A 24,212-nucleotide genomic window follows, 5' to 3' on the forward strand; every position below is an offset into this window, starting at 1 on the left:
TTGCATGTGCACAGGTACCTGGAGGTTGGGGTAGTGGAAAGGTTGTGCATCTCACAGTATCATGGCCACATAAGTCAAGCAAGTTGCGTGCTTCAGTGCCTCTGCCCAAGTCTACCGTTAGGAAGACAGGAAGCTGCCTTCTACTGAGTCAGGCCATAGGTCCATTTGGCCCAGTTGACATGGACTGGCAATAGCTCCCCAGAGATTTCAAACAGAAGGGAGATGGACCTTCTACATGCAACAGCTTTCCCCATTCACTTCTCTGTCCTTTCCATATCATTTAGGGAGTATAGCTCAGCGATAGAGCACCTGCTTTGCTTGCAGAATTGCCCAGGTTCAATTCTCCAACTTTCTCCTCCTTAGTCTCACCATGGCCCTTGTAGAACAGGAAGGAAGAGGAGGACAGGGGAAAAACCAGAATGAATTGGCTCTGCCTCTCATTGGCTCTGACCCTGCCTACTGTTTGGGCCCCATGCCTTCTGACCTATCAGTTCCAATGGGCACCAGGCACCACTGAAGTCCACTGAAAAAGTGTGTGAAACAGCTACTTGTACAGAAGTACGAATGCCTTCCAGACTGTTGTTCATTCGCTTGTTGTTTTGTACTACTGTTGTTATTGTTGCTAATATTATTATTAGCATTTTGAGTTACGAATCACATTTCATATAAATTGCAAGACAATCCAAAAGTTCAACCTGTGCAGAAGTAAGAAACATATTTTGATTTTGTCCCTCTGGATACAACTGAAGAAAATGGCCTTACATTGCGTGGAGATTCATTTTTCATGCACAGAAACCCACGCGCCAATATACAACTGAACATGTGCATATTTGGGCACGAATAAACAACATGTTACATTTGTGAAAGCAGGAAACAGGATTCTCCCCTTTCCAAACCTCCACATGCACAGAATATATGTGCACAAACTCACAATCAACCCATCTGAATCTTTTTTAAATATCTGGTTCGCATTTATTTCCCTGGGGGACGTCTATTATATTTCAGTTCCAGCTAGAGAAGATAAATGGCGATCCCTTTCTGGTTTGGCAGGGCTAAAGAGTAAAGATGCAGTACTTTAGAACCAACCTACCATTCCCACCCCTAGACTGTCTTCCTTGCAGTAGCCTGGCTTAAGAGCTGGATCCTGCATTATCACCAGACCATCACATTCTTCAACTCTGAAATCAATTCAGTCTCTCTCTAGCTCTGAATTTATTTATTTCTTTCCTATCCTAATGCAACCCCCGACTATTCAAATTGTCAGCTACCACATTTCTATTTTTGCTATCCCTGCCTCTCATTTTCTTAGCAAGAATGAAAAGCAGAAGAGAAAGGAAGGGGGTGGAAGGGAAGAGGCAGATTTTTTAAATCTCCTTTGTTTCATTACAGTTGGATTCACAAGTGCTTCTCGAAAGCCCTCAAACCTGGGCTCCGCACATCTGTTTGTCAATTGGGCCTGCTAATTCCAGGCATGCCATGAAAGAACAGCTAACAAGCCAATGATACGTGACGCTTGCAGCTCTCGTTGAAACACAAAACCCTCTTCTCCAGCCTACTGCTGTCAATTTTGATGGACAGGATTCCCACCACAATTCAGAATGTGCTTTCCTACAACAAGCTAATTTGGACATGATGAAACCTAGACTACCATTAGCTCTTTTTAAAGCTCCAGGAATCTGAGCAGGTCTTTCAATATCAGACAGGCACCTCCACTGCCTTCTAAAACATTGTTTGTGTAGGCAACCCTACCCAGGCATGAAAATTCATTATGTATACCTGACAATTAAAAACTGTGGATTATATCTCTAGATTATATCATGACATTGCTTGTTTTAAAACGTTTTAAACTTGAGTTTGATCTTATCTGGATTCAGCTTCTGCTTACTGGTTCTCACCCAGTCCGTTACCAAAGTCAGAATTTGACGCAGTACTTCCACCGCTGCACCTGCAGATGTACAGGTGAAACAGAGCTGTGTGTCATCAGCATATTGACAGCACCCAGCAGTTTCATATAGGTGTCAAACAACATGCAGGAGCTCCAGAAGGGGCTGTTCAAATAGGACTGAAATCACCATATAGCAGTGCTACTCTGTCCCAGTTCAGACAGATGAACTGGGGAGATAACACAATTTGATGGTATCGAAAGCCACTTCCTGAGATATTTCCTTTCCTTTCCAAACTCTTTCAAAACACAGTAGTCTCAATTTCTCATAAATTATTTGCTCTCTTGGAGGTGGGAAGATCCCACTTGTCTTCGCTCATTTTCTTTTATTAAAAAAACCACAATTAGCTTCTGAAAATACTTATAACATAGAATCTGCATATACCTCCCCTCTCCCATAAATATTTGACTACCAGGAGGAGTGCAGAGAGAAGAAACACCATGGTGCATCTACAGCAACACAAGTGGATGCCTCCATCTGCCCCAGCTGCAACAAAACATGTCTCTCCTATATCGGTCTAAAAACAGCCACAGCAGGCATTGCAACCTTCCAACAGTTTGACTTTATCCCCCAAAGTGCACTCCTTTGTTGTTTCCTGAGACAAACAAACGGATGCCACATACACATACACACACACTACAAATTATACAGTAAAATATTTACCAGGTTTGTATATTAATTTATATTGGTTATATCAATTAAGTATCTTCTACTCTCTGTCTTAACAGACTGTCTCGCAGTGAGCCATGGGTAGCTAGTGATAAACGTAGAACATTGTCCTTCGAATGTGTTCCATACATTTTCAAAATTGCCTTAGATGCTTCCTAAGTTTTTTCCGTAAGAGCCATGCTCCATAGTCTATCCTGCCATGCTTCTAACTGTTTTCCAATATTGTCCTACAAGATTTCTAGCTGCAGACATAACTGAAGGAGAAAAGAACCTTAAGGAAGAACATTTTGGCTTAAAAGGGGTTTTATTGGGGGCTCTCTGAATTAACTTTGAATACCATTCCAATCCAAACAATGAATTTGCTTTGCTTGGTGTCTACTGACAACTCTAACAGATGCTCTAGCTGTGACCACTGGTTCCTAAATCTTGGAATGATTCTTCCCTGGCCATCTGCATAAGTGGCCTCCAATGTTTTGTGGCCGATCTTGAATCCAACAGACATTTCAGGGACCCTTTTCTTTTCTTTTTAAAATTATGTATCGGCAACATGGTAGGCCTTCTGTTACAACCCCTCTTAGATCAAGCTGCAACCCAGTTCTAGGCCCCGATCCAGAAACTGAAGACCAAAGACCTACATTCACTATAGATCAAGTATGGGGAATCTTTCACTCCTCCAGGGGCTGCTGAACTACAACTTCCATCATTCCTGGTTGTTATGGCCATGTTTGCTGGAGGGCTGAGGGGAGTTGTAGTTCAGCAACATCTGAAGGGCCAAAGATACCCTACACCTAGAATCATAGAGTTGGAAGAGACCACAAGGGTCATTGAGTCCAACCCCCAGCTTTGCTGCTCTTTGTATCTGGGAGACCACCAATTCCTCTGAAGGAGCCTGCCTCCACCATAGCCTGTTCTTAAGAGATATCTTGACTCTCCTCACATCAGCATTTTGCCCTCATTTGGAATATATCACTTCAAAAAGCAAAAACAAACAACAGCAACAACCCTTCCGCTTATTTTAGTTTTGGCTGTTCTGCTCAGCTGGTTGCGTCCCAAAACACATCCAACAAGTTGGAGGTGGGGTGAGGGTTAAGCTGCAGATTTCTTCTTTTAAAAATCGTTTTATTACCCTGATTATCTTGGATTGACTCTATATTTCCAGAGAATAGGAACGCATCTGCAAAGCGTTAACAGTATAAATACATGGCTCTGGAAATTTATTATTATTTTTAAAATAATTCATTTTTTAAAAAAAACAAAAAACATAGTGTATCTTTAAAGAATCTGGCCATCTTAAAGAATTGTCAATGGTATGCCAAAGCCACATTTGGGGAACTCTTGGTTGTTACAGGGAAATTTCCTGGACTGGCCCTGTGATGTGGGCTTTCTGGAAAAGTCTGGATTTAAAAAATTTTCGCCGCAAATTAGGGCAATCTGCAAGGGGTAATTTTCAGTCTCCATCAGAAATTTTTCTGATGCCCTAGAGCAGTGTTTCCCAACCTTGGTTCTCTAGCTGTTTTTGGACTACAATTCCCATCATCCCTGGTCACTGGTCTTGCTAGGTAGGGATGATGGGAGTTGTAGTTCAAAAACAGCTGGAGACCCAAGGTTGGGAAACACTGCCCTAGAGAGTGATCTCATCCTGCATGTTGATCTTACTTGCATTTTAACAAAGAAAGCTAAAAACTTTTGAAACTGCCGAGTTTGTCTGATACTACATTTTCAAATTGGCATCCGTTAATTGTTACTAATAAACTCATGAAATGGAAATTTTTCCATTGAAGAATAGAGCCCTGGAAAAATGTTCCACCTTTTCTGCTCCACAATAATCCATTTCTACCCAGGGGTCTGGAAGGAAAATAAAGTGCACAATCTTGCAACACCAAAAACAGCACACACCCTCCATGTGTGATCATTCTTGACTCCCCCTATCTACCCACTCCGATTCATGTTTGCGAGACCAAGCATAAAAAAAATTTGGAAGAAGCAATGAGAGGCCATGCCTACCTCTGCAAAAGGCACAGAGGCAGTCTTGCCGCAAAAGAAGGTGAGGTACCTCAGGCAGGAGACTTTGGAGGAGTTTGGATTTGATATCCCGCTTTATCACTACCCGAAGGAGTCTCAAAGTGTCTAACATTCTCCTTACCCTTCCTCCCCCACAACAAACACTCTGTGAGGTGAGTGGGGCCGAGAGACTTCAAAGAAGTGTGACTAGCCCAAGGTCACCCAGCAACTGCATGTGGAGGAGTGGCGACACGAACCCTGTTCACCAGATTACGAGTCTACTGCTCTTAACCACTACACCACACTGGCTCAAAATTACACAACAAGAGCCCCATGGAATCAGGAGAAAGTGTCCCCACCTAGATCACAGTGGTCAATCAGATGCCCCAATGGGAAGCCCACTAACACAAGCTCCCTCTCCCCACTTGTGATGTCCAGCAGAGACATACTGCCTCCAACAGTAGAGGGAATGTACAGCCATCATGGAAACACATGCCACATCTGCTCAGAATGAAGGTGCTGGAGACAAAAGCTGGGTTGGCCAACATTTACTCAACAGGTCCAAGAGGCCCCAAGTACAACCAAGAGCCCATTCTATATATCTCACCTATATATGAGCAGCTTTAGTGATCCTTTCCGTCCAATGGTAGATTGAGTTATAGCACCCACCACTTCCTTGCATCCTTAATTCCGCCCCACTACTGCCCATAATGACATCAGGTGACTGACAGCTGTCAAAGATCAAAGAGGCTTTCTGTTGCTGCCAACCAGCTAATTGGCTGTTTCAGCGACCTCCACTGAAGGCATGCCGTCAGTGCCGTACAGCTGATTGTGCATGGAAGAGTCAAAGGGGCTTGCTGCAATCGCTGGTGACCTGAATGGTGGTTACAGGTAACCTGTCCTATTTGCAGGAAGTGGTTTGGATTGAAACAACAACAAAAAAAGCTCTGTAGCAAGTGGACTCGAATTGCTTGCTGCAAATGGAGCATTCTCTCTCTACAGACACGTATCTTTCAATATGTCATTGGAAGGGAAGATGCAAAGGCTGAAACAACAGATAACTACAGGAAATCCACAAGACATGTTTGGCAGCTTACCTCGTAATGGTAGTCCATGCATGTCAGATCTCTCCAGCAACGATCCCCTCGGATTTTGATCAAACCCTGTCAAAGAAAGGGGAGGTGGGGCGGAAAAGGGAGGTTCTTCTTAGCATCACAATTCAGATGAGAATTTAAAAGCTGTATTTATTAAAAGGTGTTAAAAGGTATTTCCAAAATCTGGATCCTTCCTTTCAATGGCCTTTCAGGATTTGGAAATGAAAATACAACTAAAAACCAGGAAGGTTGGGGGTTAATTAAACACCCGCAACACATGCAAAGGTTATGAACATTGAGTGCTCTTACAGTTCCTGAGCACACAAGTTGTCCCAAAAAATATTTTGGTTCAAAAGCAAAGCAAATGGTGCATATGGCATTTTTCACAATATATCAATAACAATAAGCTAGTGGTGATGCGCTGTTTCTACATCAGTTTGCACACATCGTTTTGTGTGCATTTCCTCCTAATATAATTATTATATAACACCACTATACCCTTTGCTCTACACATTGTCTGTGCACATTTCTTTGGCCGGAGTACTGATTCGCAAAAATCGAAGTAGTGTGTATTTCAAATGAGAGCCGAATTTCAGCACACATATTGTTTTGGAAAGTGTGAATTAGGTAGGTTTGCATTTTTTAAAAAAAGCTTTACGGAGTAGGTAAGTAGGTTAAGAACTTACGTTATGCTATTTCACAGGGGCTATGGAGTCTATTGCTGGAATGATATTGTGTATAATGTAATATTGCTGCTTAGTATGTATTCATTATGTACAGTCGTACCTCGGATGTCGAACAGAATCCATTCCAGAAGTCCGTTCGACTTCTAAAACGTTAGGAAACCAAGGCATGGCTTCTGATTGGCTGCATGAAGCTCCTGCAGCCAATTGGAAGCCGCAGAACCCACACCGGACATTCGGGTTCCAAAGAACGTTCGCAAACCGGAACACTCACTTCTGGGTTTGCAGTGTTCAGGAGCCAAAACATTCAACTTGCAAGGCGTTCGACTTCGGAGGTTTGACTGTACAATGGTACCTCTGGTTGTGAACAGGATCTGTTCCGGAGGTCCGGCCGGATCTCTGAGGTTTCTGCAACCCAAGGATCACTGTTCTGCGTATGCACATGGCGGTAGACCGCTTCTGTGCATGTGTCGAAACACGGTCAAATACTTTCGGGTTTATCGCTTTTGTAACATGAAGTTTACGTAACCAGAGCGTTACGCAAACCGAGGTGCTACTGTATTATGTATTTTTTGATTACAATGTATTGCTTTTTATTATGAATTGCATCTATATAGCTGATTTTCTTTTCATTGCAATTCCTGAATTGCAGAGGGTTGCACTAGATGACCCTGGGGTCCCTTCCAACTCTACCATTCTATGATTCTATGGTACTGTATGGCTATTACATCTCAATATATTTCAGTATGTTCAGTGCTTGCGTTCTTCTGACAAAGTGCAGCATAGGCGTTAATAGACAGATAAGTGATATAAAGAAATAAAATAATAAAAAGTAAAATGCAGGCCAAACAAATTTCTCCTGTACCTCTAATCTGAACAGAAATGAGAAGGATGCTGAAAGGCCTCTCCCTGTTCTGGGTCTGAGAGCGCCGGAACTGCAGCACATCGTGGTTTTTAGAACAATTGGAGAGGGAAAGAAAGCAAAGAGAGGTGTGCAGGAGAGCAGCCCTGCTTCTCCCTCAGGTTACAAAAAGGTCAGCAGGTAAAAGAAAAAACTTTGCAGCACTACAATGGAAGAGGGAGAGGTCCACCAATTTAAAGGTTGGCAGTAATCTCAGGATTGAATTTCGCGGCCTCAAAGCCAGGACTGAAGACAAAGGAGGGGGCGGGAGGGGAGAAGCCAGCCGTGCCAAGCAAGAAAGATGCCCGTCCAAAGAACAAACCTGGAAGCAGGAAAGGTGTATTTGGAAGCCTCAAGGTATGTGGGACTAGAGCACCCACCTTTGATGTGCGCTTCTGAAGGACATCCTGATTAAGATCTCACAATAATATCTCAACGAAAGGAGGCTTCGCTAGTCAAAAGGATGTTCCGGACACCTGTGGCTCTGCTTTCTGGTGGTACATTTAATGACTACCTTCTCCTACTCCCCCAATAAGGTGGTCCATTGTCTTATGTAATTAAATAAAAGATGGGAAGGGGGATGGACACCAGGCTTGGGAAGAGCAATGAGACAGTTGGAAGATCTCTGTCGGGAAAGCAAGTGAGAAGAAACGTGAGGGTGCTATCCAGAGAAACTGAAGCAACATGAAAAAGAAGACGAAGAAGAGGAGGAGGAGGAGGAGGAGGAGAGTAGTAGTAGTAGTTTGGATTTGATATCCTGCTTTATCACTACGCTAAAGAGTCTCAAAGCGGCTAACATTTTCCTTTCCCTTCCTCCCCCACAACAAACTGAGAGGGGGCTGAAAGACTTCAGAGAAGTGGGACTAGCCCAAGGTCACGCAGCAGCTGCATGTGGAGGAGTGGAGACGCGAACCCGGTTCACCAGATTGCGAGTCTAGCGCTCTTAACCACTACACCACATGAGAGATAAAAGTACAGGATTGATGGCTCAATGACTCTCTTCAATATCAAACAGGGACAAAGATACAGTATAAGGAGCAAGAGGAGCAATTAAATTCCTAGATGGTGGAATATCATTTTTAAAGACTCAGCCATATGTCACTGCATAAATATACTTTCAGACAACTTCTCAAGATCTAAGAAGTTAATGTTTTAGTGAAATACAGTGGTGCCCCGCAAGACGAATGCCTCGCAAGACGGAAAACCCGCAAGACGAAAGGGTTTTCCGTTTTCAGAGGCGCTTCGCAAGACGAATTTCCCTATGGGCTTGCTTCGCAAGACGAAAATGACGAAAATTTTTGAGGTTTTTTTTCGCTCCCCAACCCCTTTTTCTGAAGCGCTAAGCTGCTAATAGCCTTTTAGCAGCTAAACCGCTAATCCCTTAAGCCTTAAAAAGCCGTTAATAGCCCTTAAACTGCCAATAGCGCTAATAGCGCTAATCCGCTAATGGGCTTGCTTCGCAAGACGAAAAAACCGCAAGACGAAAAGACTCGCGGAACGGATTCTTTTCGTCTTGCGAGGCACCACTGTATGTACTAGTCCTTTGGAACCTAGCAGAGGGACCGTCTAACCAGCTTCCAAGGACACTCATGGTGGCTAAGCATCTAATTATTCCTAAGAAGAGCCTGTTGGATCAGTCCAGAGGCCCACGTCATCCAGCATCCTGCTCTCACAGTGGCCTGTGGGAAACCAGCAAGCACGGTCCGAGTACAAGAGTGCTCTGCCCTCCTGCAGTTTCCGGAACAGGATTATTTGGGGGAAGCCATGACTGTTGAAAGTTGCATCATGCTACCCACCCACCCCCCATAGTCAGTGGTCAGTCATGTTGGGAGCTATAGTCCAACAACATCTGGAGGGCAACAGCCCCTCCCAACCATGATGTACAGGGAGGTAAAAAAAGAAACAGGGAACATGAGAGACTCCATTGTGTCTCTCATTGGTTCCCCCTCAATAGAAAACATTTAAAATACTACAAAGGAAAAAGGAGCCATCCCTGAGAGCCAGTGTGGTGTAATGATTAGAATGCTAGACTAGGATGTGGGAGGCCAGGGTTTGAAACCCCATGCAGCCGTATAGCTCAGTGGGTGAACCTGGGCCAGTCACTGTCTCTCAGCCTAACCTACCCTGCAGGGTTGCTGTGAGGATAAAACAGGGAGTGAAGAACCATGCAAACCACCCTGAGGAAAAGGTGGGAAATAAAGTTTGTTTTTTTAAAAAAGAAAGCTTAGAGAGAATGGGAGGCTCGTTGGGCCTGTTGCTGTTGTTGTTTTTATGTGAAGCCACACAAGCTATAAAGTTACAGGTTGGGTTTCGTGTCAACCGCTTGACGTTTCAATAGCCTGTTTGGACTGAAGCCAACTAATCGACTGCAGGGCCACACCCTTCCCTCTCTCCCAACCACCGACTTCTCACTTAAGCCAAAGAACCTTATGCAAAAGCTGGCTAGGAACAATGCAGCCCTTTGCTGTGAACCAGGGAGCTGTTTTGCCTGGGATTCAAATAGGCCAGGTAGGCAAACGGGCTTTGCAAATCAGACCGCTCGCCAGCCGGCAGACAGTTAGGCCGCACCCAGCCCAGGCTGACAAACTGCTTCACAGGGGAAAAGACAGCTCACTTCTGAAAACTTGTTGAATAACATCATTTGGGTGTCCACAGCACACTGCACATGCAAAATCCTCCATAATTCCATAAGGTAGATTGTTTAAAGTATTTTTTTAAAATAGTAATAATAACTGATGCACCACTCTATATCACAGTTTCTAAGCGGTGCACGGTAAGGATATATTTAAAAACCACAGAAAATCATTTTGGCAAAGTTCATAGCTTAGTGGCAGAGCAGCCGCTTGCCATGCAGAGTCACAGAAATGAAATATGGGTTTTGTCTGTGCTGTGCACAAAATGCTATAGAAATAAATATCACACAGTTGTGAGAAGGAAGGGAAGGGGAGAGAACAGGCAAAGCTGACGGGGAGTATTCTACCCAACAGCTCAGTAAGAAATGAACCAACTCCTTCCTTCCAGTGTTCTGGCCAATGAGTGTAAAGCAGAGGTGGGAACCACAAGCCCAGGGACAAAATCTACGCCCCCTTGCCACAGAGGCTGTCTGGGCCTCCGAAACGGAGGCTGGCAAACACGGAAACAAAGGCTTCCCAAACCAAAGCAAATGCCTACCACCCTTATTGTTTACTGGAAGAAGAAGAAGAAGAAGAAGAAGAAGAAGAAGAAGAAGAAGAAGAAGAAGAAGAAGAAGAAGAGTTTGGATTTGATATCCCGCCTTTCACTCCCTTTAAGGAGTCTCAAAGCGGCTAACATTCTCCTTTCCCTTCCTCCCCCACAACAAACACTCTGTGAGGTGAGTGGGGCTGAGAGACTTCAAAGAAGTGTGACTGGCCCAAGGTCACCCAGCAGCTGCATGTGGAGGAGCGGAGATGCGAACCCGGTTCCCCAGATTACGAGAGTACCGCTCTTAACCACTACACCACACTGGCTCTCAACAGTCTCCACTACACCACACTGGCTCCCTGGAACAGTTACAGGGCTTCACTTATGCTCTTTCCACAATTCTGACAATTGCCCTGTGAGGCAGGTCAATTGCAGACGAAGGGCTCAGAGTGTGTAGCTTGAATAAGGCCACCCACCGAGGCAACAGCAGAGGTCACAGCTGGTTTTGAGCAAAGCCTCTTCTCTACTGTCCTTCTCCAGAGACCAGCAAAAGACTGTTAACTCTGGAAGGAAAAAGTGTTTGAGGAGCTAAAGGGCATGTACTACTTCATATAAGGACAGGAGAAGAACCCGCTGGATCAGGCCAGTGGCTCATCTTGTCCAGAATCCTGTTCACTCAATGGCCAACCAGCTCTGGGGAAACCTGCAAGCTGGATGTGAGCGGAAAAGCATTCTGCCCACCTGAAATGACTAGTGACTTGTATTCATTGACTTGTTGTTGTTGTTTAGTCGTTTAGTTGTGTCCGACTCTTCGTGACTCCATGGACCAGAGCACATCAGGCACTCCTGTCTTCCACTGCCTCCCGCAGTTCAGTCAAACTCATGCTGGTAGCTTCGAGAACACTGTCCAACCATCTCGTCCTCTGTCATCCCCTTCTCCTTGTGCCCTCCATCTTTCCCAACATCAGGGTCTTTTCCAGGGAGTCTTCTCTTCTCATGAGGTGGCCAAATATTGGAGCCTCAGCTTCACGATCTGTCCTTCCAGTGAGCACTCAAGGCTGATTTCCTTCAGAATGGAGAGGTTTGATCTCCTTGCAGTCCATGGGACTCTCAAGAGTCTCCTCCAGCTCCATAATTCAAAAGCATCAATTCTTTGGCGATCAGCCTTCTTTATGGGCCAGCTCTCATTTCCATACATCAATACCGGGAAAACCATGGCTTTAACTATATGGACCTTTGTTGGCAAGGCGATATCTCTGCCATTTCATTGACTTAATACCGCTAATAGTGGAGGCAGGACATAACCACTGTGGTTAGCAGCTCTTCATAGACTTCTCCTCCCTGAATTTGCCTAATCCTCTTTTGAAGCCATTCAAGTTGGTGGCCACTACTGCCTCCTGTGGGAGTGAGTTCCATAGACTAACTCCTGTGCCATGGGAAGAAACACTTTCTTTCCTCCATCCTGAACTCTCCCGACAATCCACAGACCAATCCTCCACAACATTTCACCATGGACCAAACAAGTCTTTTCAAATCAGCTCTCTGTTTATCCCGAATATGTTAGAAAACTTCCAGTTCTTTGATCCCAACCCCTCAGTACAAGGAATCTGGAAACTACTGCAATAAAAAGGTGTGGTTCCTTATTAACCGTACTCCGGTTCCTTATTAGTTTTTGTTTATGGAAGAACTGGCTCTGGTAACTCGGTGGTAAAAGTGTCAAGGAACATGTTGACCTGCTGGGTCTCACTTACTGGGAAAATGCTGCATTTAAAATATATTAATCCTCCCCAGTTTTGTTTTATTGTTATTTTTTATTGGCTCTTTTTGAAGTCCCTCACTATGATAAATAAAATTTTATAAACTTCTATCATGTTGCCTCTTACTCTCCTTTTCTCTAAACTAAAAAATCCCAAAAGCTGCAAGCTTTCCTCATAAGGGAGTCACTCCATCCTCTTGATCATTTAATAAATATTTTGGAGAACTGTCCAGGAATGACAAGCCTGGAAACACTCAAAAATGAAGTAGCTACTTGGGCAGGACAGAGGGCAGAACCAGTAGCTGCACTGTGATATATTTTGGTATTAGTAAAGGTAAAGGGACCCCTGACCATTAGGTCCAGTCGTGGCCAACTCTGGGGTTGCGGCGCTCATCTTGTTTTATTGGCTGAGGGAGCCAGCGTACAGCTTCTGGGTCATGTGGCCAGCATGACAAAGCCACTTCTGGCGAACCAGAGCAGTGCACGGAAACGCCGTTTACCTTCCCACCAGAGCGGTACCTATTTATCTACTTGCACTTTGACATGGTTTCGAACTGCTAGGTTGGCAGGAGCAGGGACCGAGCAACGGGAGCTCACCCCGTCGCGGGGATTCGAACCGCTGACCTTCTGATCGGCAAGTCCTAGGCTCTGTGGTTTAACCCACAGCACCACCCACGTCCCTTTTTTTTTTTTTGTATTTTGGCATTACCTCCCCCCAAAATAGCAGGGGACGCTCAAAAAGAAGCTCTATTCCATATCTCCCTTGTCGTGCAAACTCCGCTTCTTTTCATCATATACAGCCTACCTCACCCAATTTCGGCCCCGTTTCACAATGATAAATCCCAAATAATTAAAACGTCATTCACGCATTAAGCCAATATGAGCCACATTCACGGTGGGGGATTTTATTTTATTTTTTAAAAAGGACAAAAAAATCTTTCCAAAGTAGGGGGAGGGGAGAGGGAGGAAGAGGGATAAATAACTATATCCCTCTCTGCTGAATTTCTCCCTCCCCTCATTTCTCTTTATAATGCAGATGTCAGGGTGATGTCCCCACCCCCCTCTTCTTCTACAGAATGTCAAAAAAGAACAAAGCCATCTTTGATCCTTTTTCAGGCCAAAATTTATTCCAAATAAGTTGGAGCTGGGTGGCTGGGTGGGTTAAGAAAGACGCACACAAACCCCACTGGAAGAGCTCGAGATGACAATGAAAGGGAGACTGATGGCCTTAAGCTATGTTTCCAAAATTCAATTGATGCAAGCTTGGGAAACACTGGTTGTGCAGGGAGGATCTGAGATGAAAAATTGTAAGAATTCAGAGTCAACCTGATTATAACAATTCTGAGTCAACCTGAAGAATGTTGTTGTTTTTTTTATTCATTTCATTTGTGTACCGCTAAAATTTGTAAGAAAAAAATATCTCAAAGTGGTTATCAGCACATTAAAACATAAAATAAAACAATCCAGAACAGAACCTTACTGCAGAAAGTAAAACAGAAAGTATGCATTCAAAGCAACAGAATGAGCAAGAAACTAAAATACTTTGAAATAAATCATCGCTAAAGGAGGTCAACTGCGGAATGCACATTTAGCGCAACAAAGTGAACAAAAACAACAACAAATGATCTTAAACGTTTCAAAATAAAACCTTACTAAAAGGAGTCAAATATAAAATGCACATTTAAAACAGCATAATTAGCAAGGGGGGAAATAATACCCTAAGTCTAGAACTTAATCTGCAGCTGTTGCTGCCAGTCTTGCCAACAGTGGTCCATGGTGGGTGGTAGCTGTGGAGGATCAGTGACCTGAATCTGCATTAAGAGGCAGCCAAGGCAGCCACATGAAATTGCTCCGCTGGGCAGTTACCTGGGGAGGTGATGGTGACAGCACTACAGTGGTACCTCTGGTTAAGTACTTAATTCGTTCCGGAGGCCCATTCTTAACCTGAAACTGTTCTTAACCTGAAGCACCACTTTAGCCAATGGGGCCTCCTGCTGCCGCCGCGCCACCGGAGCACAATTTCTGTTCTCATCCTGAAGCAAAGTTCTTAACCCGAGGTACTATTTCTGGGTTAGCGGAGTGTGTAACCTGAAGTGTATGTAACCCGAGGTACCACTGTATTGGGTCTCTGTTGCTACCTTTATTGCCATTTGATAGATTTCCAATACGGGCGTAAAGCCGAATAAACATATGATGAGCTTTGTGCACAACTCTCCTACCCAAGCCCAACTCAGGGAAAATGACCCTCCATGGAGACAAAGTGAGCAGATTCTTGGAAAGCATTTTGGTGCTTGCTTAAAAACCTTTGTTTATTTGTTTGTTTGCTTGTTTGAGCAAGCCTACCTAGGGATGCAGTTTTCAATACATTTTAGTGCAATTGTTTTTGAAATACTGGTTTTATACTATATCATATTTAATGGGTTATACTGAATGAGGTTTTGCTCAGCATTATCAGTTGTCTTTTATTTGCTTCTCTCTCCAACTCATTCCGCCGCCCCCGCCCCCCGCCACCCCATCCTTTTTATAGCCACAAAAAAGAGGAAGACTGAACGAGAGTTTGACTTTGAAGACTTGCTGTGAGGGGTGGGTGAATAGGATTTCTGAAAGGTTCTCGGGGTCTTAGCTGCTATGTGCCTTTTTAAGCCGTGGAGAGGCAGGGGCAGGAGGCAGAGAGATAAAAACCACCGAGTTTTCTTGCCAAAGGGCTATGACTCGGACAAATGAAGCAAGATCAGAAAAGTACAAAGGAGGCTACTAAGAAGTCAAGTATGGGATCTCCACAGAGTACGGGACGGCTGCAGCTGGAAGGTCAGAGGTCGGAACGTTGTAGACATCACTTTCCAAAAATTCCCATGAAGCTTCGCTGCAGAAAGTCTGTCCCTTTCCCACTTCTCATATACAGATACCAAGGAAGCATTGCACAAAACAAAAGGAGGAAAGAAAGCGCCCTTTATGTTCCACTCCGGCCCACGTTAATGCAATAAAACCAATTGGGATAATTACCCTCCCTTTCAGAGTCCTAACGGCAAAAAGGAGGAAGACGTGGCTGTCAATTAAAGCTGCTGACTGCAGCCCATTTTGAGCTTGATTTCAAACACATAGGAATGCAATAAATCCTTGGTTTACAGCATCATATCTAATGTGATTTCAGAGCCGGAGAGCCTGCAATGTCAAAATTCAAAGCAATTTGGAGAGCAGAGGGAGGGAGGAAGGAAGAGGGCTCATCTGACTTCTCAGCTAATCAGATTTCCACCTTTTCCAGTAAGTGCTTTTGCGAAGCTGCACAAAAGAATGGAAAACCCAAAAAAGTAACAAAGGGGTAGGGGAATAATGTTATATTTTAAAGTTTAACTTTGTGGAATAGACGCATGCTTCTTGGGAGAAAAGCAATGACAAACCTAGACAGCATCTTAAAAAGTAGAGACATCACCTTTCCAACAAAGGTCCATATAGTAAAAGCTATGGTTTTCCCAGTAGCGATGTATGGAAGTGAGAGCTGGACCAGAAAGAAGGCTGATCGCCAAAGAATTGATGCTTTTGAATTACGGTGCTGGAGGAGGCTCTTGAGAGTCCCATGGACTGCAAGAAGATCAAGCCTCTCCATTCTGAAGGAAATCAGCCCGGAGTGCTCACTGGAAGGACAGATCGTGAAGCTGAGGCTCCAATACTTTGGCCACCTCATGAGAAGAGAAGACTCCCTGGAAAAGACCCTGATGTTGGGAAAGATGGAGGGCACAAGGAGAAGGGGACGACAGAGGACGAGATGGTTGGACAGTGTTCTCGAAGCTACCAGCATGAGTTTGACCGAACTGCGGTAGGCAGTGGAAGACAGAAGTGCCTGGCATGCTCTGGTCCATGGGGTCACGAAGAGTTGGACACGATTAAACGACTAAACAACAATTGTGGAATAGCGTTCACAGGATCTGTCCACAGGCTGCAACCACAGAGCAGTTTTCCACCAATATATCCAACAGTGCCTGTGAAAGTTTTCTTGAGTTTCACCCAGAATTCATGGGCATCCAATGAACCTGCATGTTGAAAGATTCAGGACAAGAAAAACAGTACACAGTACATAGTTAAACTGTTGAACTTGTTCCCACAGTAAGCAGCGATGGCCACCAACTTAGCTGGCTTTAAAAGCGGATTGGACAAATTCATGAATGATGAGAAGGCTATCAGTGGCTTACATGAAACCTTCTCAACATTCTGAAGGTGGCCACAATCTTGGAGTCCTCTGGGATAGAGGCCATGGGTCTGCCTTTGGAAGAAAGGGGAGGATAAAATGAAATGAAAGATAAACAAGCAAATATAGTAAGAGTGAACTCACATTCTTAGCATAGATCCTTCTGTACACAAAATGACCCACAAGAGGAAGTCATTGAGGTGGGGGGACCGGAAGCTTTGCAGAAACACAAAAGATGGCGAGGAGATGGACTCTAAATGAAGGGAGTGACAGTTCAGTAAGGACAGGGCATTCTCAGCAGCCAGAGAATGATCAGCGTCGGGGCGGGGGGGGGGGGCAGAATGGAAAACCAGGGAGGGTGAAATGGAACAAAGTTTCCTGAAAGAAGACACAGCCAACTGACACCTAAGCAGGAGCACCATTCTGCACCTGTCTGCACCATTCTGCTGCAGGGTCCACATGTTATAAAATCATATTGTGGGCTTTTCGAAAACAGTTTTTTTGCTTGCCTTCCAAGGATGATGGAAGAGTAAGGGTGAAACGCAGTTAAGAGACTACAGTGGTACCTCGGGTTACATACGCTTCAGGTTATATACGCTTCAGGTTACAGACTCCGCTAACCCAGAAATAGTGCTTCAGGTTAAGAACTTTGCTTCAGGATGAGAATAGAAATCGTGCTCCAGCGGCGCGGCAGCAGCAGGAGGCCCCATTAGCTAAAGTGGTGCTTCAGGTTAAGAACAGTTTCAGGTTAAGAACGGACCTCCGAAATGAATTAAATACTTAACCGAAGGTACCACTGTAGCAGGAAAGAGGCTGTTTCCTTCATTCCCTGCACCAAGAGCTTTTCATCCTGGCTGGAACAGACTACAAGGCTCGTTGGACCTTACTAGCCTGACCTAGCACGACAATTCATCTCTGAGGCAGCTTCCAGTAACCTAGAGAAGAACTGGTGTGGATTTGGCCATGAGTTCAACAGCTGCCCCATTCTTCCCGAAAGCCCTCTTGCTCCTGGGACCGTTTTAACTTTACATAACCTGCCTGCCTGCACTGCACCACACACACACACACACACACACACACACACACACGTGTAGGATAAATATGAAGAATCACTGAAGATTCGTAACACCTGCAAGAAGGGAATTCTGTGCATTTATTTTAACCAAGTACTGTTGGGCTGCAGCTGCCTAAGACATTCAGCTATGAATCTGGGAATATGTACAATTCACAGAGTGTCTCTCCCTGTCCTTAAAAGATCTGAGCTTTCGGTTATCCGGAGAGCCATAACTCTCCAGGTGTCTTCCGAGCGAGTTCTCGGTGAAACAGATGAAGCCCCAAGAGCAGCTTTTTATGTCTCACTTGTTGATATATAAGTAGCAGGCATCTGAGGGGGGGAAGATGGAAAGGTCATTAAAGGGAGAGGGGATTTTAATCCAGGCTGGCGTGGATCAGTGATTGATGGCACCTCAGGCAGCGCTATGCCCCAAGTTATGTGTACGATCCCTTCTGGACTAGGATAACAAGGCTGACAGCCCACAGCACAGCACAAGCTTAACGCGTGAAACCAGCATTTCCTCCCGGACCACACATGTGCACCTGTTGCAATGCTGCCTGCAGCTGAGGAATGGGCGGCAGTTAAACACAGACAGAGAAGGGGCTGCCGGTACTGCCACACACCCACCAGGGTGTGTTTCTGGTTGCATGGCACATGCACATACAACTCCAGCAGTGTGTGTGTGTGTGTGTGTGTGTGTGTGTGTGTGTGTGTGTGTGTTATTACATTTATATCCTATCTGCTTTCATCTAAGGAGCTCAAGGTGGCATACAAAGTTCTCCCCTCCTGCCAATTTAATCTTGCGAGGTAGGTTAGACCAAGAATGACTGGCCCAAGGTCACACGGCGAGCTTCATGGCTCAGTCGGTATTCGAACTCTGGCCCCGCAGGTCCAGCCCTCTAACCGCCATGCTGCACTGGATCTCAAACCATTTTGAGAACGGTAGTTTGTTAAGAGTTGCTAGGAGGCCCCTATTCCCCTCATGCAGCTAAAATTCCCAATGTTCACAAGAGAGTGACTCTTATACCACTCTGTTAAACTGAACTGGGAGGCAGCTACTGGCCCAAAATCAACCCTGAGCCTAGCCCCTTTGAGGAAACGGTGGGACAAAAATGCAATAAATACATAAAAAATAAATAAATACAGTGGTACCTCGGGTTAAGAACTTAATTCGTTCTGGAGGCCCTTTCTTAACCTGAAACTGTTCTTAATCTGAGGTACAACTTTAGGGAATGGGGCCTCCTGCTGCTACTGCGCAATTTCTGTTCTCAGCCTGAAGTGAAGTTCTTAACCTGAGGTACTATTTCTGGGTTAGCGGAGTCTGTAACCTGAAGCGTATGTAACCTGAAGCGTCTGTAACCCGAGGTACCACTGTATGTGAATGGGCTAAATGAATTCCTGGTTTCCACAACAACACTGGAAATGTGCAGGATTTACTATTGAGAGTAACAGGTTGTTTTTTGTTTTTTAAAGAGAATGGCAAAATGCTTCTGGTTCGATCCCTGTATGGGACAGCTGCATATTCCTGCATTGCAGGGGGCTGGACTAGATGATCCACAGGGTCCCTTCCAACTCTACAGTTCTATGACTCTATGATCCCATAGCGCATTCCTAGTCCTGGCAGCTGGGAGACAGGCTGGAAAGTGGGGGGGGGGGAGGGGCAATGACTACTGAAACCAGGCGCTGCAGTCAAGGAGGGGCTTTGGTTCCCAATGTGGGCAGTACCACCCCCAGAGGAGGGGAGTGGGATTACCTTGCTGAGAAGTGCTCAGAGGCAAGAGGAGGTGCAAATAACTCTCAGACTTCAACAAGCTAGTATCACTGGATCAAGTTCAACAGTTTTGTTGAATTCATTAAACGGAATAGTATTAACTGGATTGTGAATAGATGTGCAGTTAATCGTTACTGTTTTGAATTCTATCGTATAATTATCTTCTTTAGTGGGTTCTGCAAACCAGTGTTCTGGTTTATAGTGTGTGCGTGTGTGCGTGTGTGTATAGTGTTTATAGGGCAGAGGGTCACTGGGGATGAGCTTATTGAACCAAGGGGGCAGTGGCCCAAGAGAATTTGGGTACCTTTGGACCAGAGGTTTCCCCAGCTGGGAGTTACAAAGGAAGCTGCCTTCCACCAAGTTGGACCACTGATCCAACTAGTTCCATATTGTCTGCACTGAGTGTCATCAGCTCTACAGGGCTGCAGACTGGGAATCTCTCCCAGCTCTACATGGAGATGCCAGGGATTGAACCTGGGACCTTCTACATGCAAAGCAGATGCTCTAACCACAGAGCCATGGCCATTTCCCCATGAATGAGGGCTCTCTTGAACCACCTTACGACACACATACATACATATATACATACAGGCCAATATGCACACACTGGCATTTCTCGCCAACAAATTTGGCTTGTGAGGCTGCAGGATTTCAATTTGATGTTAGCTCCGTAGACACACAAAAAACCCACCACATTGTTTTGGGCAGAGACCGGTTTTTGCAAGCAAACCGGAACTGGCCAATTTGTTTGTTTGTTGCCTTGAGAGCAATTTCTCAAAAAGCAGTCAGGGCTGTTGCTTCCCCGCCCCTACCTTCAAAAATAATGTTAGATGATTAAACCTTGGCTGAATGTAGCAGGTGCAGTTTTGTCTCATGCTTGAGGGGTCCCTTGATGCTGGAAGCAGAAAGCAGGGAGGGGAGTCTTGATGGGTTTTGCAGACCATGGAACCTCTTGGGATGATGCTGGTGGTGTCATGGCAGGGGCAAGGGGAGGAGCTTACTGGATCAAGCCCCCTCCCCTTCTCCAGGAGGAAAGGTACTGGGAGATGGACAGCTCTGAAGGGGAGGGGGGTTATTTCCCCGTCTCGTTTTTTTTTTAGTTGGAGAGACTAAATGCAAGAGGGAATCACAGAAAGCTGAGAGGCTCCTTGAGATTCCCATTATCAATCCAGTATTGCAGGACAGAAAATCTTTAACCCCTTAACTGCCTAGTGTGATGAAAACCTGTAGCCCCACCGGGCAGCCTAAAGCTGTAAGAAAAAGTGATAAGAAAGGTGGTCATTTATTCTACTGGGGTAAATGGAAGGTACAAAAAATTTCAGCTATAGTGGAACATCACACAGATCTTGAGACCTAGGCCCTTTGCATGACAGTGTTCTTAAACTTTGAAAAATGCGAAGGAATTACTGTCTTCCCAAAGTGATTTTTTAAATTTCAGCTCCACTTATAATGGAAAGCAGGCAGTAATCACCTACCAACGCACAGCCCTGGTTAATAGCTGAAGCCTGAGGTGAGATCTCATGTTAATCAAGCACTTCAATTAGCATTTAGTTAGGAGAGATTCAAATAAAAACCTCTCCCACAGCCCTCAGTTCACACTTGAGACTATACCCAAAGATTTGTTAGATTCAAGTAGGAACGGGAGGAGGGAGCAGGGGAGATTTGATTCAGTTTCTACTTAAAAGGCGAACCAAGTTATTTTACACCATCTGAAACAATATGTGAACTGAAGCACAGTGATCTCTTGAAATTCTCACTTCTCCAAATTTTGCAATGCTGTTTTCCAGCCGAGTCATGTAGGGAGGGGGGAAAATGCCCCCCTGGCCACATAGAGGAAATTCTTGCTCCCAACAAGGACTCCCCAGGAAACTGTCAACTTACAAGTCCAATGTATACTTGGAGCAAACAAATGCAAAATTAAACAAATATAAGATGTGGGGGAAATTCACTTACTGCTCCAAGCATGATTCTGAAGATAAGCCATCGATAGCCCCAGATGACTATGCGGGAAGGTGGGGTGCGTCTGGGCAACTGGGAAAGTGTCCAGAGAGGGCAGAGGAATATTCCTAAAAAACCTGTCTCCAGAAGCTGAGATTCCCATCCTAGAGGAGAAATAATGGGAGTTACACACTAGTTTGCTGGAGAGCTAAGCGGCAGTTCACCTGCAACATGCAGCTTTATTGTCAGCAGGGTGATGGTCTCTGTTAAGCCGAGAGATCGCAATGTTTGGGCATAAGTGGAAGGAAATACCTCCCAAGTTATGTAGATTCCAAAGAGGTAGCCTGCTTCAGCAAAAACATGAAAGGCTACTTTTTATCTCCTATCATGAGATACATTCATTTATTTAGAAGCATTTACAAACCACTTAATATTTCAAACATCTCTTTCAAATAGTTTGAAAAACAAACAACATATCATTAAAACAAAAAACGCAAAATAATACCAATAAAACAGTAGTTACAGATGAAGCAAAAATTTGGGAAATCTAAGCAGATAAAACAGGGTCCAATCTTATAGGACAGGAAAAGCCTGGGCAAAAAAACAGAGCCTTCGGGAGACACCTAAAGCAACTGATAGCGGCTGCTTCACATATGGAAGAGGAAAGGGTTAGGCAACAGCAGAAAATGTCCATTTTTGGGTCACTACCCTACGATCGGCATGTGGGGCATGCTGTGAGCAGCAGAATTTCCCCAGATGACCTGAGTCAATGGTTCCCAAAAACTTTCGCCTGCTTGGTCCCATAGATTCATCTCCAGTGACCCCTACTCTATAAAAAACATTATTCAGAATAAAGGTTTGCACAACCCACTAAGGAAGATAATAACACAATACAGTTCAAAACAACAATTAATTGCACCTTTATTCAAAAACCAATTAAAACTATTTAGTTTAATTAATTCCACCACACTGATGAGTTTGATCCAGTGGCACAAGCTTCTCTGATTGTCAACCACAGCTCTAGCACCCCCCTGCTGATCCCATTGGAATCATAGCATCCCTTAGGTCAGAGGTTCTCAACCTGTGGGTCCCCAGATGTTGTTGGACTACAACTCCCATCATCCCTGAGCTCTGACCTTGCTAGCTAGGGGTGATGGGAGTTGTAGTTCAACAACATCTGGGGACCCACAGGTTGAGAAAGGCTGCCTTAAGTAATCTCATTGCCACCCAAGGGGTGGTACCAGCCACTTTGGGAACCACTGACGTAGAGTAATATAATAATAATTAATAATAATAAATTATTATTTATACCCCGCCCATCTGGATGAGTTTCCCCAGCCACTGGGATAGTCTTGCCCTGGGATATTCTTTCCAGTCACCCACCAAAGTCCCCTGCTTATCAAATGTGTTAGAGAGGTAGAATTCCATCCCATGTCATACCAAGTTACAATATTTGCATTTTATTTCCCTTCCAGCTCCAGCAAAACACACACAACATAAAATATCCAAATGATTATTAAGAAAAGGAGGGAGGGGACATAAAAGAGTTTACACTGATGAAAAAAGACTTTTATAGAAGGGCCTTCACTCTGATTAGTTATTAGTGGGAGTTCTTTGTTCTCTGTTGCTCTGTACTTGTTTAAAATTCAATAAAATATATATTAAAAGACAAAATAAGAGGGTCTGCCCTGTTACTATTTCAGCGTGAGCAAAACAACTAAGTCACAGGTTGAACAAAAAGACATACATCTCAGTAAAGTAAATGTGACAGAAATAATAAACAACCCAATTGCTATGTATCAGTTAAATGAATTCCACTAATTAAATGAACAACATACATATATATATCAGTAGAAAAGGTATATAAATAGCAATCCATATATGAATAAGGTTTGTCCTTATTTGTATGTACACATTCCAAAAAAGTGAATTTTTGACGTATTAATTCTACTGCTGGTTTTAATATTAATTCTACAGTTGCTTAGAACTTGTACAAAAATATTAACCCTCCTGTTGGTTAAAATATTAATCTTACTGTTGTTTGGAACTTGAAGGGCCGCCTTAGGCAAATATATAATGGGAGAAATAAGTACACCCTTGCTGAAGCAAGATTATTCCATAAACAAGAACCTTCCCAATTTACACACGCTGGAGACAATTTTAGCTCACAAACTCTGCTGAGTATCCTTCACCTATACTTAGGTCAGTGTTTCCTAAATTCCTGACAGCAGAGAGAGAGAAACATTCTGAATTGAAACTGGAAGAATGATTCACATATATATCCCCCCTTCTCAAAAGTAAACCTATTGCCTGTCCTCAGAGCCCACTGACTGGGTCTCCCAAATACATTAGGGCAAGCACAGAAAAGGAATTCATCCAGAGTTGCAAGAGGAAACTTGGCACAGGGAAGAGTGAACGAATGAACCAGGTTGCTTCTGATACAGGTATCACTGCTGTTATAAAGGTGGCCAGGGCAGAGCAATGAATCATACAGAGATGCAGCAGGCAGCCTCCTGGTGGGAAGGGACTGAAGCTCACAGAAGCTTTTATTTATGAATTACGGGACATGCAAGCAGGTCTCTCAAAACACATTAGGGTGCCTGCTGCTGTGTTTTGGGAATCACGGCATCGCATAATTAAAGGGCTGTTGAATAACTGAAAATGTGCAGATCTTGATCTCATGATGAGCAAGACTATTTTCTGAATATTGAAGGAAAGCAAAAAATAACCATGAATGGAACAGCCTTTTTGTTCTGCTAACTGTAGACCCAACAATTCCCTTCAATTAAAACTTAATGACTGTTTTCCCCTTCATGATTGAGCTTTGATTATAAAAAGGGGGGGGGGATTCTCATTTTCTCTGCACACATCCTGTGGTTTCTAGGAGATAACACTCACTGCCAAAGCCAGCACTTTTTGTGGAGCAGAACGCAGATCTGCAGTTGCAAAAGCAGCTGCATCAGAAAGGCAAGGGGAGACGGCAGAGCTTGAAAGGTTAATTGTTCCTGATGGCGGCCACAAATAGCAGTTATGGGCTCTGAACTGGCACCCGAAGGG

The 24,212-nt window shown here is 44.3% G+C and overlaps 1 protein-coding gene across 4 annotated transcripts in view; it reads right to left on the reverse strand.

Moving 5' to 3' along the window:
- LMF1 (lipase maturation factor 1) overlaps positions 1-24,212 on the reverse strand; it is a 152,538-nt gene that overhangs the window by 87,903 nt on the left and 40,423 nt on the right. For all 4 annotated transcript variants that reach the window (XR_014505038.1, XM_083414121.1, XM_083414122.1 and 1 more), the window contains 2 exons: positions 21,171-21,319; positions 5,711-5,776 (listed from right to left, as the gene is read on the reverse strand). Coding sequence is in view for 3 of the 4 variants with exons in the window: in XM_083414121.1 (XP_083270247.1) it covers positions 5,711-5,776; positions 21,171-21,319 (215 nt within the window). In the remaining variant the exon portion in view is untranslated. The remainder of the gene's footprint in view (positions 1-5,710; positions 5,777-21,170; positions 21,320-24,212) is intronic.

The sequence above is a fragment of the Podarcis tiliguerta genome, assembly GCF_965153285.1.
Source record: "Podarcis tiliguerta genome assembly, chromosome: 14".
Taxonomy (NCBI): domain Eukaryota; kingdom Metazoa; phylum Chordata; class Lepidosauria; order Squamata; family Lacertidae; genus Podarcis; species Podarcis tiliguerta.